Source organism: Cupressus sempervirens, chromosome 11 (assembly GCF_028749045.1).
Source record: "Cupressus sempervirens isolate cs-2001-9-10 chromosome 11, ASM2874904v1, whole genome shotgun sequence".
In the NCBI taxonomy this organism is placed as follows: domain Eukaryota; kingdom Viridiplantae; phylum Streptophyta; class Pinopsida; order Cupressales; family Cupressaceae; genus Cupressus; species Cupressus sempervirens.
Genome location: NC_143128.1, coordinates 251,207,122 through 251,225,190, shown reverse-complemented (window position 1 = coordinate 251,225,190; position 18,069 = coordinate 251,207,122). Strand labels below are relative to the sequence as shown.

Genomic DNA, 18,069 nt, shown 5'->3' with positions numbered 1-18,069 from the left:
GATCACTTTTGCAATTAAAGTGCATATTTTCCAACCACTTAGGGGACAAAAAAAAATCTCTAATAGTCTTCTTGGCACAAAAGAGTAAAGGACAATAAGCTCTTGGGAATAATAGTAGAATCTATCTCACCCTTCAAATTCTACTTCTTCTTAGAAAAACCTTTAATTACATTAATACTCCCATGTGAACCCATGAACTTCCCTTTCCAAGGTTTTGAAATATTGAAAATCATTTTTTTTACTTGGCTTAAGCCTATAGAGGGATGATCTAGATAAAGAAATACTTGCTTGATCTCCAAAATTCTATGGTGGAGACCCCTCACATATCAACCCCTCACCTCCTTGCATAAAACCAATCCACAACAAAATCTCTCTCCTCTAGGTTCTTTGGAGTGTCATGTGGGTCCCTAGCTTTTGGATCCCATAAGACTTAGGGTCAACCCTTCCAACAACTTGTAATCTAAACTTCTCGCTTACAAACATAACACCTACATTAGTTTTCCTATCCACTCCATAATTTAAAATTCCTGCCTCCTTTTGTGCTAAAATGATTTATGTTATTTAAGAATATAATAATAAAAAGATTATTCTTATTAACTTCCATGTTCACATGTGATATAGAAAAAATATATTCTTCAAAGATAACTTTAGTGACTAATATTTGTCAATTGGCTAATCTCATTTATTAGGGACCCCAAATTTTGTTTTTTTTTTTTAACACTTTTGGGGTGGCCGTGTCACTTGCACTTTACGAAAATTGGGTCCCATGGTTAGACCAATCACCAATAATAATACATAAGTATTTGTATTTTAGTGACGACTTTGCCAACACAATCTTGTCCACAGCGTAAACTATATATATATATTTCGCTACAATTTCCAATTCTTATCTTAATTGATGTCATAAATTACCCAATATTTGCTTGAAATTTAAGTTAGGTTGTAGGCTAAGTATGTAGATTCGACATGTGTCTCTATTCTAAAAAATTTCCATGAAACTTCTTAGTATTTCTCACATCGACCCATAATAGATTTGATTTGGAACAAGTGTCTTTACTTTTAGGAATTTCTTTAAAGCTAGGTATTCTTTTAAAAGTTTGGCCCAAGATAGGATTTAGATCATTGATTTAGGATCCTCCAATGATAATAAATAATATGGATGTTTTCTCCATACCACCATTCAATAATTTGGAGAAAAACTATTATAATATAAGTGGAATCAATTTAACTTTCAAGTTTGATAATCAATTAGGATCCATATAATAATAATAATAATAATTCAATCACAGTTTTTAGGTATATGTACTTATTTCCATGTTTTTTTCTCAATAATGAAAGATTCACCATGATTTTATAGAATTTTCATATAGTTGAAAAAAAAATCGTCAATAAATTTTATTTATTTTTCTATTTAAAAATATTAAATCACTAATCAAAATTATTAATTTTACCCTAAACTAATGTTTGATTCGCCAAAATTTTATACATCTTTCCAAGAGAAGTTTCTTAAAGTTATCCCTAATATTCTTTCAATCTAATTGAATACCACTAAAAACTCAAAGCAGGTAAAGTGATTTACTATTCCTTCCATGACTTCTTAATATTCAAGTAAAAGGACAAGAAATCCAACCCAAATACAAGTCATGATTTAATAGAATCAAAACCTATATTTTACTTATGGATGGATAATCCATACGGGAAAGCAATCTTCACAAAATAACATTTGTTTGAGAACCACAAATCCATCCCATTTACATTTATCTAGAGGAGGGCCTTCTCACAACCTATTTTGCATATGCATAATAATATTATCCATTCATCTAACTATACCATTAAGACAATAAATCTAATATTTTAGACATAGAGATGCTTCCAAAAGATGCCACTAGATTATTCACAATCTTCTACTATGAAAAACAAGGCCCCTATTTTTAACAAGTATGTGAAAAGAGGATTGGACTGGAAATAGTCTCACAAGTATGAAAGAGAAATTAAAATTTTAACTTTTTTTTAATAAATAACCTTAAAATATCCAAAAAAAAATAGCATATAGCTTCCCCTGTATTTTATAAGAAGTCCCCAACCAAAAGACGAGTGGTAAATAGTTGATCCACTTTGTCTTTCAATTAGTACCTTTTCCTTCTTATTTGGTTAGTTTCAATTAGTCCGTATGTTGTAATTTCAGCGTTCTTCACATAAAACTAGCAAAAACTAAATATTTTCATGTGTGTGTGCACGGTATAGTTTCTAAGGTCATTGAGTCCAAAAAAAAAAGGAGTTTAAGGAGTTTAGGCATTTAATTATCTTGGATATTTTAGTAGTTTTGGAGTCTAGGGGTCATTAATGTTTAATATTTTGGTGCTATTTTCCCCCAATTGCTTGGAACTCGAAAAGAAACGTAGCGAATCATGAAATAGATGAGATAGATGTTTACAAAAAGCCACTCTTATTTAGTATAATAAGGGTAATTCTGCAGCAACAGAAACAGCTTAGACACACACATATAGCTTACACACATATTATATAGACTGAGCAGCGGCCACATCTTCTCCATATTTACACATCTCCATATCCTTTTCACCGCATGAGGTCTCAAGCAACCGAACGAATGTTGGAATCCATGGAGTCCAGATTGGTGAAGATCTGGGTAATTGCCTTGCGAGCATGGGTTGGCCATAGATTCCTCACCACAGTTATGTCATTTCCATCAGCAGACCCTCCTGCCAAATTCGTGATGGATCTCATTGCCAAGTGCGGCTTGTTCTCGCTCTCACACGCCTGCACAAAATATTGCATATTTGCTCAAGACAGACGAGCAATACAAAAATCATAACAATTCTATCCTATCTTATCAGCATCGACGTTTAACCAACCGCTCTTAAACATCATATCTTAATAAATTGACCTATCATATACTAATAATGAAATTAAGGTTAAGTGGACTTTCTCTAAGCAATCTAATATAATACCATTGCAATTGCGGCACTTGTAGTGTCAATGGAGTGAACATTCAGCTGGTCGCGGAGGAAGTTTCTATAAGCTTCGTTGTTCACATAAAAGTTTGAACTGCTTCCCCTCTCGACCCTCTTCACCCTCGGCTGCTCTTGCAGACACGCAGACGCTTTTTCCCTTGACATGCACTTATCCAACTCTACTTCCTATTTTTCCAAAGTCAGGAGATTCAAATGAATGCCCACAATTATCCACAGTTCATATCAGTGAAATTGAAAGCAGTTTCTAGTAGTGACTAGAGAATAGTGAATACCTCCAACTGTTGTGCAGTGTTATAGAGAGAGTTATCCACATTCAACCAAAACTGGCGTCTTCCTTCTTCAGGGTTTCCTCTCATTGAAAAAACCTCTTCGCGCTGGGGATAAATACTCTGAAGCTCATTTGCAACTTGCCCTTTTGATTTTCCAACATTGTAATCAGAAAATGTGAGGTTGGCAAGATCACGATCATATCTCTCATCATCACCCCCAAATTTCTGATTTCATCCCACACCCAAAATTAGTCAAAACTAGCTATACAAGAATTTTACGAGGACAAATGAAGAAGAAAGATTAGGGTTAGGGTAAGCACCTCCCAGTACATGACGCCAGTGTGTGCGAATTGACGAGGAATTGCCACGTCACCGATGTTGAGTTTATTAGGGTTTGCGCTTGCTCCTCTCCCGTACTCTACTACTGCCCTCACCCGAAACAGAGTTACCAGCAACTGTGTTGTCTGTGCTGCGTTCACCTACAATATGCCAACACATTTTTCATTATTTATTTGAACACAAATAATTTACATAATTTCCACTACAACATTTGTGATGCAATTAAGAATATCACCATTCCCCTTCCGCACATCACCACCAGACTCCTACGCCCTCCAATTTCTCCCACATGGAACCTCCGCCCTGCAGCAACACATTCATTGCCCAACATTTACCATTAATCTACATATTATTTAATGTTAGGAAGCTAAGGAACAGATGAAAATTACATCCAAAATTCAACAAGGAAATAATGAGAAGTTAATTGGGTATGGAAAAACCAGAGATATCTATGGTGGGTAATTCTCTGTCTGGACGGAACGTTCCAGAGGTCTTGTCAAGAACAACTGTAAGTTCCTCTCTAGTCGACACGACAAGGCCATAATGATCTCCCCTTCTATTCACACGCTCGATCTTCTCAGCTACTTCTCTTGGTATCTCAGCATGAGAGTGGAATGAAAGAGCAAGGAAGAGTAAGAAGAAGAGGGAAAAGGCCGATAAGAACTTGCAGAAAGCCATGACATAAATAAAGAGATTGACACTTAGCCAAGCTGGTTTGCGATGGCCAGCTCTTCATCCGCTCCTATTTATAGGGAAAACACACTCGATTTTCCACACCTAGAAATCTCTAAGCGAGCTGATTAGTATGATTAAACAACCGCACCTTATCTAAATGAAGTGGCACATGTCAAGAAATGAAACGAAAGAGGCAATTATGATCTATGATATATACTGATGAGTATCATTGGATATCAATTGTTGATGTTGTTATTGCCATCAGGTCTAGAATTTGATGGAATGTTGTTATTGTCATCAGGTCTAGAATTTGATGGACAAAAATTTGTTGAATTTTTATGTGTCAATTACTATTCATGAAACATGGATATACACCTAAGTCTGATAGCGATATCACAATATTAGAATTTTATTTAACTGTCAATATGATATTTAATTTTATTAATAAGTCCAAGCATTAATAATTAAAATATAAGTATGCAATATATGAATTTAGAAACTTTTTAAAATTGAGATATATTATTAATTTATAACTGTTTTATAAAGTTTTATATTATTTTATAATACATATAAATTAAAAAACTATTTTTATAAACATTACTAATTTATACTTCTATATTGAATAAATATTAAAATTTGAAAACTTATTAAATTAGTAAAAACAAACTGACAATCAATATTTTTTTTTTATAAATGCATTATCGTGACCACACTGTGGGGTGACCGCAACCTGAGCATGTTCGCAATGGAATGTGTCAAATCTATTAAATGTATTGAATGAGTATAATTACTAATCAATTCAATTGAAGAAGATAATGGACCTACTATATCACGGGAGTTAAAGCACCTGCAAAGTAAAACGTGGCATCCTTTATCAAAAGGAAATTGTACATCTAAGATTGTTAGGAAAGCGTCAGGGCTAAAATAACATCGTGCTCTTCGGTAGGGGACAAGATTCCTTTGCTTTCAGTAAGAAATATATTTATTTTAGCATTTGATTTTACCCATGAAAAAATAATGATCAGAGTAGCGAAAAATGTGAAGGTGGATAAGGATAAAGCTGATGGATGGTGACGCTGAGGGCTCTCAAGCGCCCACGCAAAAGTATTTGTACTAGAAATTGCAGATTCTTTCAATTATAAAATCGCCTTTGTTACCCAACGATTATTTTGTTCATGAAAGTGAGACTAGCACTTGTACTAAGAAGGTTGTTAATTAGATCCATGTTGATATTATAATTAGGAGACTGCAAGTTAAGATATCATAAAACTCAAATCTTAAAATTCCATCATACTAATAATAATAATCATAATCCTAACTTAACTTAAGAAGATATACTAGTGCAATTTTTTTCATAATATAAGAAAGAAAGAAAAAGTTGGCGTGACTTGGTTAATATATACTCGGGGGCTGAAAGAAAGTCTCCCACTTTTGTTTCCTCTCTTCTTTTGTCTCCTTCTCTTCTTTCATTATCTTCATCGTTTCATTTTTATTGTTGACTATGAAAGTTAAGGGAGCCTATCAAAACTTCATATTTTTCCTTCAACTATAGGATGTATGTGATGATCATTTCAAGGTTAGGGGAGCCTATTAAAACTTGTGGCTTATTGGTATGGGTTCTAGAAAGACTTGTGCATTTCAGCTTGTTCTTTGTTTGAAATTATCCTTCTAGTCCACTATTCATTTGTTGATTGTTAGTCATTTTTTTGTGATATTGTATCTTAAGGAGTTGTTTGATGTTAGGGAGACCCTCATTCTTCTTAAAATCTATTAGTTTATTTAGTTATAGTAGTACCTCCTCTAACTTTATCTTTTAGACAGTTGAATCTTAAATATGTAATTAATTACTTTTAATTGTATTCAAAAGTAAAATAAATTGTAGAAATTAAACTTTCATTTTAAAAGAAAGAGCTTTCAATTTTTAAAAGGGAAACATATTAATGGTGAAAAATTGTAGACTAACAAAAACAACTTAGAAGATTGTGGGAAGAAAACAAGAAGGATTTGAGGTAGTAGGATCTTATTGTTTAGTTTAATTTGTTATTGGGGTGAAGTAAATCTTAAAAAGGAGGATGTGAAGCATACGTAAAAGAGACTCCAACAATGAGGAAAACCAATAACTATTATATTCTTTGAACCATCATGCATCATGTTTATTAATTTTTGCAATCAAGTCATCCTTTGCAATGCAAATAATCGTCCTTATAAGGAGTATGGGGTAGTACTGTATCCATGTCACCATATATAGAACCAATAATGTGACTAAATATTCTAGACTACAAAAGAAATTTTTTCTCCCTTCTCTTTATTATTATTATTAAATGAAGAATCCATAAGAAAATTTTCATCTTGGAAAAAAAAAGACTATGATTTAAAGGCCATCTTATCTTTATTAGGGGATCATCACCAAAAATGTTGGCAATGTAGTACAAATACTTTACCATGGCCCATCCTCATACTTTATCCTTATCCACATCTACATGTTGATTATACCATAAAAATCCTCTTATGGTACAATAGGTAATTTCTTTTTAAGTTTAATAGAAAACAAAGTTTGAGGGCACCATGTTTCTTTTTTGACAACTAAAAATACAAATACTTGGTATATACTAAAATTTAAATTTGATCTCACATTCTTCCTTTCAAACTCACCATTATTGATTATGTAAAGTAATAATTATTTTAAGTTGCACCATAAAATGTCATAGAAATAGATAAATCAATTTTTTTACCGTTTGGAGTATATTTAAGCAGAGGAATCTTGAATAAATCTAGAGAGCCTTAAAGAATTATTATATGACATTATAACTATTCAAGTGTAATATATCTCTTTCCTAAAATTACACTTCAATTTTAAAATAACCAGCTTGGGAAATTTTTTAATTGAAAGTAAAATATATCAACAATGACAAAAATTGGAGGCTGCAGAAAAAATAATTGTTTGAAAGAAAAATTGAGAAGTGTAAGTTGGTGGCAAAATAAACACGGTGTTTAATAAATTAGCTAAAAAGTGATGAAACTATTTGGAAAATGAATAATTGACGAGATTCTTTGAATGTTTCTATACTATTTTCTAAATAGTTTTAATCACTGAATTTTGTAATCAAGCAACCTTTGTAATCTTTCTCATGTATAAATAAATAAAAGATTCTAATAATTTTTGATAGGTCCAAAGGAAATTCTTACATGAAAAGCAATTCAGAATAATGTGCTTAAACTTTAGATCATTCCAAGTTTTTACTTCAACATTATTTTTTAATCTCTAAATTCTAAAAAATAATGTCTTATCCGACAGTATTGCTTCAAATAAAAAAACCTAAATTATCATCTTTTGAATAAAATAAAATAAAATAATTTAATATGACAATTTTCATTTTGGAATAAGAAAAGGACTGTGATTTAAGTCATCTGTACATATTATCTTCCTATGGTGGTCGTCATCAAGAAAACGTTGGCTGTGCAGTACAAATAATGAACCATGGCCCTTTTGTGGGTGCGGAAGTCCTCTATGTCACTATCCTCCTGCTTCATCCTTATCCACTTCTACATGTTGCGCAGCCCTATTCGTTCTACCTTAAAAATCTTCTTGTGTTAAAAGCAAAGAGTGCGATGTTTACTACAACAAAGATGAAAAACGGTTCTTTCAATGACACGTTTATTTGGCACTTTGCAATTAACTATCATCAATGGTATTCACTACATGCATTTAGTGCCTATCATATACACTTACTAACAGACGCCAACCAGGAAAAATAAGATTGATGTGTATTGTTGCCTATCGGTGTACATAAGTGGAATTTCTTAACGATAGAAGTGTCCCGCTCATTTCTTTTCATCACATGAATAGCTTTTACGATATGCTGCATACCCTTCTTTCCTTCAATGAAATGATGGAAGTTTCCCATGTCATCACATGAATAGCTTTTACGATATGCTGCATCCCTTTCTTTCCTTCGCATGTGCCCCGCTTCATTAAGATAAGGTGCGCTTGCTAAACCATATTAATTAGAGAAAAACGAGGGTATTCTTCCCTATAAATAGATGTGGATAAAAGAGCTTCTACAAACCAGCTTAGTTTAGTGTGCATAGCAGCAGTAGTTGTAGACTACAATCTTGCCATGGCTTTTTGCAAGTTTTCTGGTGCATTATTGCTGTTCTCCTTACTCTGCATTGCCCTTCCATTCCACTCGTATGCTGAGATACCAAGAGAAATAGCTGAGAAGATCGAGAGTGTGAATAGAAGGGGAGAACATTATGGCCTTGTCGTTTCAAATAGAGAGGAACTTAGAGTTGTTCTGGACAAACGCTCTGGAACATTCCGTCCAGACAGAGAATTACCCACCATAGATATCTCTGGTTTTTGCATACCCCATTAACTCCTCATTAATATTCCCTTGCTGAAATATAGATTTGATTTTCATCTAGGTTTTTGTTATTTAGCTTCCCAACTTGAAATAGAAAGATAATTATATGGGTATTGTTGGGCACTAATTGTGTTGCAGGGCGGAGGTTCCATGTGGGAGAAATTGGAGGGAGTAGGTGTCTTCTGGTGATGTGCGGAAGCGGAATGGTGATATACTTTGTTGCATCCCAAATGTTGTAATGGAAATTAAGTAAATTATTTGTGTTGTAATAACTGATGAGAAATGTATTGGCATATTGTAGGCGAATGCAGCACAGACAACACAGTTGCTGGTAACTCTGTTTCGGGTGAGGGCAGTAGTACAGTACGGGAGAGGAGCGAGCGCAAACCCTAATAAACTCAACATCGGTGACGTGGCAATTCCTCGTCAATTTGCACACACTGGTCTCATCTACTGGGAGGTGCTTACGCTAACCCTAATCTATTTTCTTCATTCAGCCCCATAAATTTCTTCTATAACCAGTTTTAGACTAATTTTGGATGTGGGATGAAATAAGAAATTTGGTGGTGATGATGAGAGATATGATCGTGATCTTGCCAACCTCACATTTTCTGATTACAATGTTGGGAAATCGAAAGGGCAAGTTGCAAATGAGCTTCAGAGTATTTATCCACAGCGTGAAGAGGTTTTTTCAATGAGAGGAGAGCCTGAAGAAGGAAGGCGCCAGTTTTGGTTGAATGTGGATAACTCCCTCTATAACACTGCACAACAATTGGAGGTATTCACTATTCACTCTTCACTACTAGATTCTGCTTTCAATTTCATTCATATGAACTGTGGATAATTATGGGTATTCATTTGAATCTCCTGACTTTGGAAAAAAATTAGGAAGTAGAGTTGGATAAGTGCATGTCAAAGGAAAAAGCGTCTGCGTGTCTGCAAGAGCAGCCGAGGGTGAAGAGGGTCGAGAGGGGAAGCAGTTCAAACTTCTATGTGAACAACGAAGCTTATAGAAACTTCCTCCGCGACCAGCTCAATGTTCTCTCCATTGACACTACAAGTGCTGCAATCGCAATGGTATTATATTGGACTGCTTATAGAAAGTCCACTTAAGCTTAATCGCTTTATTAGTATATGATTGGGTCAATTTATTAGTATATGATGTTTAAGAGTGGTTGATTAAACGTTGATGCTGATAAGATAGGATAGAATTGTTATGATTTTTCTATTGAAATGTTAGTCTTCGTGAGTAAATATGCAATATTTTGTGCAGGCGTGTGAGAGCGAGAACAAGCCGTACCTGGCAATGAGATCCATCACGAATTTGGCAGGAGGGTCTGCTGAGGGAAATGACATGACTGTGGTGAGGAATCTATGGCCAAACCATGCTCGTAAAGCAATCAACCAGATTTTCACCAATTTTGCATCCGTCGACAATTGCGACATCCGTTCGGTTGTTTGAAGACTTAAACCAGTGAAAAGGCTATGGAGATGTGTACAAATGGAGATTGTGGCTACTCGATCTATATGTGTATATGTACGTACAATATATATGAGTGTGTCTTAGCTGCTTCTGGTTACAAAAAGTTATCTTATTGCCCTAAATAAGAGTGGCCTATTGTAAATACGTCGTTTCTTCTATAATCTAGTATTTTCTTTTGGTGAAATCTTCAAGTAATGTTGTCTATAGTATGATATATCCAAAAGCCAAAAACACAAAGACGAGAAGAAACATTAAAAAATTCACAACAGGCAAGCAAGAGAAGATAAATATCTCAAAACTTGGATCTTCCAGATCTTCTGTTTTTGACTAAACAGCCTTTTAGGGTCTGTTTCACAATGGGACTACAAGTGGAATAGGCATATGTATATTCTTAAAATTTTGAATTCTTTCTTTGGGTGCACTAAATCAGAATTGGAATAGGAATAAAAGTGGAATATGTATTTCAATTTTAACCCAAAAATGAGGATTTTCTATTCCACCTAGAGAGGTGGAATAAGAATGCGTATTCCTATTTTAATTTTTTTTAAATATTAGAAAACATAAATTTTTGAGTGCATGAATTGCGCATCAAATTCTGAATGAACCAAACAAGAATAGGAATATGTAACCCCATTTTTTATTCAAGAATAAGTATTCCAGAATAAGTATTTCTATTCCCATTTTTATATTTCCACAGCCAAAATGACCCTTAACGACTCTACTTTGCACTTGCTTTCAAGTGTTTTTCACTGTGTTTATTTCACAATCATTGAAAATAATTCAACACAAAACTCTTAAGGTGCATCACTTTTAAGATAATAATACAACACATCAATCAATCTCTCAGGTCTTGATGACAACTTCCAGTACATCCTCCAACCCTTAGAAAAGTTTGAATACTTCTATAACAACAAAGAGAACACTTCTTGTCACAAGACTATTATTGTCACTAGTCGAAGCACAAGTGGCTGATGGAAATGTCTATGATGTTGCTAAAACTTTTATCACCCATTGAAATGATTGATTGCAAAAATGAAATCCTGGTTCACCATAATTGTGGCTATATAAAAGTTAAAATACAAATGATGGGAGGAGCATCATATATAAAAGCTCCAATTATATTATACATTACATTAAGATTCTTGTAAAATCAAGAGACACATAATTGGAGGGGAAAAATAATTATGGTCATTGGCCTTGACCTATTAATATACTCCCACATGAAGGACAACCAATGTTGCAACTAATTAAGCTCTTCCCAATCTCAAAAGAGGTCTGGACACATTCGAACTTCTCTTTGGCTACAACCTTTGTGAAAATATTTGCTATATTGTTCGTGGTGTCAATCTTTACAACTTTCAGCTTGCCTTCTTCAACTACATGATGAACAAAGTGAGTATGTGGGTCAATGTGCTCAGAGTGGTGTTGTGATGAATGATTATGTGATTATGGGCCATGAAAATGGCATTGCGACTATCACAAAAAAATTTATATTCACTTTGCTAAACTTTCAAGTCACCAAGCAATTGCTGAAGCCAAATCATTTCCTTTGCACCTTGGGAAAGCGCCAAATACTCAGCCTTGATTGAAGAAAGAGAAATGCAATATTGCAACATTGAAGCTCAACTAATAACAACTCCAACAAATATGAAGGTATAACCTATGGTATACCTTCATTTATCCAAATCTCCAATAAGATAATAATTAGTGTAACCTTGCAGTTGAACCTTATTACCTCCAAAACACAACACATAATTTGAAGTATCTTTTAGATATAATAGTATCCATTGAACTGCTTCCCAATGAGCCTTCCTCTGATTGTTCACGAATCTTCTCACAACTCCCACTGCATGAGCAATGTCGAGGAGTGTAGAAACCATGACATACATAATGCTATCGACAATAGAGTGTTAAGGAATTTTATTCAAGAATTCCTTTTCATCTTCTGTTTTGGGGAACAATTCAGAGCTTAAATGAAAAGAAAGTGACCAGCAAGAGGAAGAGGAGCAAATTTTGCATCAGTGATGCCAAACTACTCAACAACTTTATCAATATATTATTTTTTTAAAGTGTGATTTCCCTTTTTTTCTATCTCTTGTGATCGTCATGCCAAGGATCTTCTTAGCCTCCCCTAAGCTTTTCATGGAAAACTTTCTTGCCAATTTCTCCTTTAACCATGAACTATTTTCTTATTGTGCCAACTACTAACATTTCATCAATATAAAGAAGGAGAATTATGAACTCACCATTAGGAAGTTTCTTGAAGCAAACATGGATCTAATTCACATCTAGTAATTTTTTGCAAATTTCAAGTACTATTGTCTTGGGGCTTGCTTGAGCCTATACAAGATATGATTTAGTTTGCAATAGAGAGAATCTTTCCATTTCTTGAGAATCATTGAGGCTTCTCCATATACAACTCTTTTACATCACTATGTAGGAATGTGATCTTGACATCAAGCTACTCTAACTCTAGATCCCATGCTTCTGCTAATACCAAAACTATTCGGATGGTTGTCATTTTAACAATTGGTGAGAAGATCTCATTGAAGTCCATCCTCTTTTCTTGATCAAATCCCTTTACCACTAGTCTTTCCTTGAAGTGCTCTCTGCCTTCCTCTTCTTCTTTTAACCAATATACTCACTTATTTTTTAGTGGTCTTCGATTTGGTGGAAGAGTAACCAAATCTAAAGTTCAATTCTTGAGTAATGAATCCATTTCATCATGCATTACAACTTGCCATTGATGACTATTTGTATCTATATGGGGGTTTTTATATGTTGATGGTTCTAAGAATTTTGAAACCATATTAAAGGCTCCGCCTCTTCAGTGAAAATAACTCATACTCAGAGAACTTAGCAAGCATCTGTCTCTTCGTAGTTGATTGTCTCAACTCGATTGTAGAGTTCTCTATTTAATCTTGTTCAAATAAATTCAAATGGAGAACTAGTAACTACAGTTCTTTAATCCAAAGTTTGAATACCCTATCATTGTTGTGATTCAAAGTGATGGCCCTTTGTTCCTTTGTTTTATCATACAGCTCTATGTCTTGTCCCATTGATTTATTATTCCCCAAAGAGATCATGAGACTCCGATTGTTAGCATCTCTAATGGTGCTCTATTTTTTATTCTTTTCACTTATGGCATGTGACTCTTATTCAAGCTACAAGTTTGAAGACGATAATAATTCTCTCTTGTGTATGTTGGCTCTTGTTAAAAATAATGTTTATTATAGTAGCTGGGCATTTAATGCACAGTCCAGAACTTTCTACTTGCTTCTTGGAGCTTCTCTCTTTGTGCAAAATGTGAATTTAAAATTATGTAGAAATCTTTAGAGTGCTTCCTTTCTTGAAGCTTCTCAAGAACCCTCTAGAAATATGTATGAGCTCTATAAATAGAGCATTCCTCTCAGCTGTAATAACATGAATAAACTTTATAGCTCTTTGATATATTTGAGTCTTGTTTTTTTTTGCTGCTCTATTTTTTATGCTCTGTTTTCATTCTTTGTGCTGCTGTTTTAATTCATCATGGTATCAGAGCATTTTCAGTTCTTTGGGCTGTGAATATATGATGCTTTTGGAATGAATATATGTGTTTTTCTTGTGCGAATCTTTACATTTGTAGGCTGTAACTAAGGAGTGAACAGCAGTTTGGTTTGGGACAAAAAAACTACATCAAAGGAAGGATATTGCAGCAAAAGAAAAGGTTTTTTCTTCAACAAATTGGTGAGATTTTTTCAGTTTCAAGCTTGGGTGTTCAAGTTTTTAAATATCTTTCATTCTCATCCAAAAAAAAAGGAGAGAATTTAACAATGGAATCACTTGGTGTGACTTTGCCTACAGTTAAATCAAATGGAAAAAATTATTATGATTGGGTATCTCATGTTGAAATCACTCTAACCCTTCAAAATTGTTATGATATTGTGACTGGTAGTGAACAAAGGCCTACGAATCCAGGAAATGACCAAGATAATTGGGATAAAAGGGACAAGAGGGCAGCAACACTAATCAAGCTTACACTTTCAGAAGAAGTTTTTCCAGAAGTTCGTAATGAGAGAAGTGGAGTCAAAGTTTGGAAGATTTTGAAAGATTTATATCAAAATTCAGGTGATGTATGGATCTTATCTCTCACAACTGAATTATACAATTTGAAATTATCAAGCTCACAAGAGATAGTCCCACATTTAAGTAAGTTAAAGGAAAAGAAAAATGAGCTTGCTTCTCTTGGAAAAGATATAGATGATAAAGATTTTGTGCAAATTATATTACAAAGTCTTCCAGGATCTTTTCAATCATTTATAAGGGGTTTAGATACTGCAGATAAATTAAAAAATATTAAATCAGAAGAATTGTGTGCTAAGTTGGTTCAAGAAGAGAAAAGACAAGTTAAAGAAAAAGAATCATTTGATGGTGAATCTCAAGCATTTGTAATGAAAGGAAAACAATATTATAAGAAGTCACAAGAAAATGAATCTAAAGAAAGAAACTGGAAGAATGAAAATAAGAATATTTCATATATAGATCATAATAGAAGTAAATGGAAATGTCATTATTGTGGTAAAATGGGTCATAAGGCAAATGAATGTTTCAAGAAGAAAAGAGATGTAGAAAAGAAAGTAAATAATTATCCAAAATTAGGAGATTCTAAAAGAAATGCATTTTGTGTTGCACTTAAAGAAAATAATACTTTCAAAGAAGATTGAGTTATTGATTCTGGTGCTACACAACACATGTCTCATAATGAGAATCAATTTGAATCAATAAGTGAAAATAATATAGAGAAAATATATTTGGGGGATAATAATGCTTTAGAAGTTAAAGGGACTGGTAATGTCAAAGTTGATAATGGTTTGTTCAAAAATGTGAAATTAGTCCCTGAATTAAAAACAAATATGCTTTCAGTATCTCAAATTGCAAGTCAAGGACATAAAATAGAATTCTACAATGATAAGTGCTTAATCAAGGATGTCAATGATAATTATGGAGTCATTGAAATTGGTAAAATGGAGAATGGATTATATAAATTTCAAGAATTTACTTCTAAATGTGGAGATAAACATATGTGTGCTATTGCCCAATATGATGATATGAGCAGGTTATGGCATGAGCATTTGGGGCACATCAATTTTCAAAGTCTCAAGCTTATGGAGAAATTACAAATGGTGCATGGGCTGCCAAAGATATCATTAAGCCCTAAGGTGTGTGGAGGATGTGCAATGGGAAAACAACATGTGGAAAGTTTCCCTCAAGGTAAATCATGGAGAGCAAAAACTCCCCTACATTTAGTCCATAGTGATGTAATGGGCCCTTTCAAAACATCATGAATTGGAGGATCAAGGTATGCCCTCACTTTTATAGATGATTATAGTAGAAGAATTTGGGTGTGTTTTCTACAAAAGAAAGATGAAGTGTTTCAAAAGTTTAAAGAGTTTAAAGCTTTGACTGAAAAACAAAATGGAAAGTACTTAAAGATACTAAGAACTGATAGAGGGACTAAATACATGAGTAAAGCTCTTTTAGATTTTTGTAAAGAACATGGCATTAAAAAGGAATCAACTGTCTCTTATTCACCCCAACAAAATGGTGTTGCTGAAAGGAAAAATAGAACTATAATAAAAATGGCTAGGTGCATGCTTCATTCTAGAAATCTAGAAGCCAAATTTTGGGCTGAAGCAGTTCATGCTGCTGTATATATCTTGAATAGAACACCTACTAAGGCAGTTTTGAACATAACACCATAAGAGGTATGGAGTGGAAGAAAGCCTACAGTATCTCATTTTAGAATTTTTGGTTGTAAAGAATATGCTCACATTCCTAATGAAAAGAGGAGCAAACTTGAAAGGAAAAGCGAGAAGTGCATAACGGTTGGATATAGTGAGGAATCGAAAGGATATAGGTTATACAATCCTAGAACTAATGAAATCTATATTAAAAGAAATGTATGGTTTGATGAAGATGTTAAGAATGATAATTCTCCAACATTATCTTTCTTTCCAATTTTGACTGATGAAGAAAATTCTACTTCTACCAATAGTCAAAGTCAAGGTGTGGAAACCACTACATGGGATGTGACTCAAGTTGAAGAATCAAGTGAAAGTGATAATGAAAATCCAAAGAAATTTAGAAGCATCAAAGAAATTTATCAAGAAGGTCCTAGATATATATTTGCTAACTATGCTCTTATGACTAAGGTGATGCAGGTTGACACTCCAAACGCATATAAAGAAGCAAAAGGAAAAGAAGAATGGAAAGCAGCTATGCAAGAAGAATACAATTCTTTAATGAAGAATGGAACATGGGAACTAACAACACTTTCAGAAGGCAAAAATGTGGTTGGTTGCAAGTGGACCTATAGAACCAAATTCACATTAGATGGAGCTATTAAAAAATACAAAGCAAGGTTAGTGGCTAAAGGTTTCTCACAAGAAGAAGGTATAGACTATACTGAAACCTTTGCTCTAGTAGCTAAGATGACTTCCATTCGTACAATAGTTGCTTTAGCTGCAAAGTTTGGTTGGAAAATTTTTCAAATGGATGTAAAAAGTGCATTTTTGCATGGTGACTTAAAAGAAGAAATTTATATGCAACAACCACCAGGATTTATTAAGTATGGAGAAGAGAATTTGGTGTGTAGATTAAGAAAATCACTCTATGGTCTCAAACAAGCACCAAGGGAATGGTACTCAAAAATTAATAAGTACTTCCTAGAAGTTGGATTTAAAAGAAGTAATGCTGATCCAGATGTGTATGTAAAATATTGTGATAATAAGGTTGTTATCATTGTATTGTATGTGGATGACTTGATTATTACAGGAGATCACACACATGATATTGAGATAACTAAAAATCAACTCAAACAAGCTTTCAAAATAACTGACTTAGGACTAATGCACTATTTTTTGGGTATGCAAGTATGGCAAGAAGAAGGAAGAATCATGCTCTCTCAAACTAAATATGCTCTTGATGTACTTAAAAAATTCAATATGAGTGATTGTAAACCATGTAATACACCATGTGAAATAGGAGTAAAGTTAGGTGCTAACTCTACTCAAAAGAAAGTGGATGGAAAATTATATAGGCAGCTTGTTGAAAATCTTTTGTATCTTACTATAACTAGACCAGATATTGCATATGTAGTTGGTATTGTATCGAGATACATGGCAGATCCACACATTGAACATTGGAAAGCGGCTAAAAGAATATTAAGATATATTAAGGGTACTTACCAGCTTGGCATTGAATTCAAATATGGAGGAGAACCTACTTTAGTTGGATATACGGATTTTGATTATGCAGGTGACATTGATGATAGAAAGTCAACTTCAGGATATATCTTCCATCTTGGATCGGGACCAATTTCGTGGAGTAGCAAGAAGCAATCAACAGTGTCACTCTCATCTACAAAATCTGAATATATTGGTTTATCAAAGGCATCTCAAGAAGCATTATGGCTTAGGAGGTTACTTGAAGAATTGCATCATCCACAAGACTCTCCAACAACAATATTTTGTGATAATCAAAGTACTATCAAGCTAGCAAAAAATCCGATATATCATGCAAGGTCCAAGCATATAGAAGTGCATCATCATTTTGTTCAAGATCTAATTGAAAGACAAGAGATGGAGCTTCAATTTTGTGGAACAAAAGATCAACTTGCTGATATATTTACAAAAGAATTGTCTATTGTAAAATTTACGAAATTTAGAGATCTATTGCAGCTCAAAGATGTTTCTACTCTCTCCAAATAAACATTATGGGGGGGTGTTAAAAATAATGTTTATTATAGTAGCTAGGCATTTAATGCACAGTCCAAAACTTTCTACTTGTTTCTTGGAGCTTCTCTCTTTGTGCAAAATGTGAATTTAAAATTATGTAGAAATCTCTAGAGTGCTTCCTTTCTTGAAGCTTCTCAAGAACCCTCTAGAAATATGTATGAGCTCTATAAA

The 18,069-nt window shown here is 33.7% G+C and overlaps 2 protein-coding genes and 1 long non-coding RNA gene across 3 annotated transcripts; 2 read left to right on the top strand and 1 right to left on the bottom strand.

The window, feature by feature from the left end:
* Positions 1-2,429: 2,429 nt before the first annotated feature.
* LOC149529097 (bark storage protein B-like) lies at positions 2,430-4,318 on the bottom strand. Its single transcript, XM_089811352.1, has 6 exons — positions 4,042-4,318; positions 3,837-3,904; positions 3,583-3,741; positions 3,266-3,487; positions 2,970-3,158; positions 2,430-2,778 (listed from the first exon to the last, which is right to left on the bottom strand). Exons 1-6 carry the CDS (start codon positions 4,277-4,279, stop codon positions 2,593-2,595), a joined length of 1,062 nt encoding a protein of 353 aa, XP_089667478.1. The 5' UTR covers positions 4,280-4,318; the 3' UTR covers positions 2,430-2,592.
* Positions 4,319-8,339: 4,021 nt separating this feature from the next.
* Positions 8,340-10,307, top strand: LOC149529096 (bark storage protein B-like). The gene is made up of 6 exons (XM_089808471.1): positions 8,340-8,632; positions 8,779-8,846; positions 8,942-9,100; positions 9,197-9,418; positions 9,529-9,717; positions 9,914-10,307. Exons 1-6 carry the CDS (start codon positions 8,395-8,397, stop codon positions 10,100-10,102), a joined length of 1,065 nt encoding a protein of 354 aa, XP_089664597.1. The 5' UTR covers positions 8,340-8,394; the 3' UTR covers positions 10,103-10,307.
* A 3,438-nt stretch (positions 10,308-13,745) lies between these two features.
* On the top strand, positions 13,746-14,292 carry LOC149529095 (uncharacterized). Its single transcript, XR_016358411.1, has 2 exons — positions 13,746-13,849; positions 14,058-14,292. It is a non-coding gene; the product is annotated as an uncharacterized LOC149529095 (long non-coding RNA).
* Positions 14,293-18,069: the final 3,777 nt, after the last annotated feature.

Bases quoted from the DNA above. Each gene is read 5' to 3' on its own strand.
- LOC149529097 (XM_089811352.1), bottom strand. From the start codon at position 4,279: ATGGCTTTCTGCAAGTTCTTATCGGCCTTTTCCCTCTTCTTCTTACTC. The intron at 3,488-3,582 runs GTGCTTACCCTA...GGATGAAATCAG, and splicing joins CTGGCGTCATGTACTGGGAG to AAATTTGGGGGTGATGATGA. The intron at 3,159-3,265 runs GTATTCACTATT...TTGGAAAAATAG, and splicing joins ACACTGCACAACAGTTGGAG to GAAGTAGAGTTGGATAAGTG.
- LOC149529096 (XM_089808471.1), top strand. From the start codon at position 8,395: ATGGCTTTTTGCAAGTTTTCTGGTGCATTATTGCTGTTCTCCTTACTC. The intron at 8,847-8,941 runs GTGATATACTTT...GGCATATTGTAG, and splicing joins TGATGTGCGGAAGCGGAATG to GCGAATGCAGCACAGACAAC. The intron at 9,718-9,913 runs GTATTATATTGG...TATTTTGTGCAG, and splicing joins CAAGTGCTGCAATCGCAATG to GCGTGTGAGAGCGAGAACAA.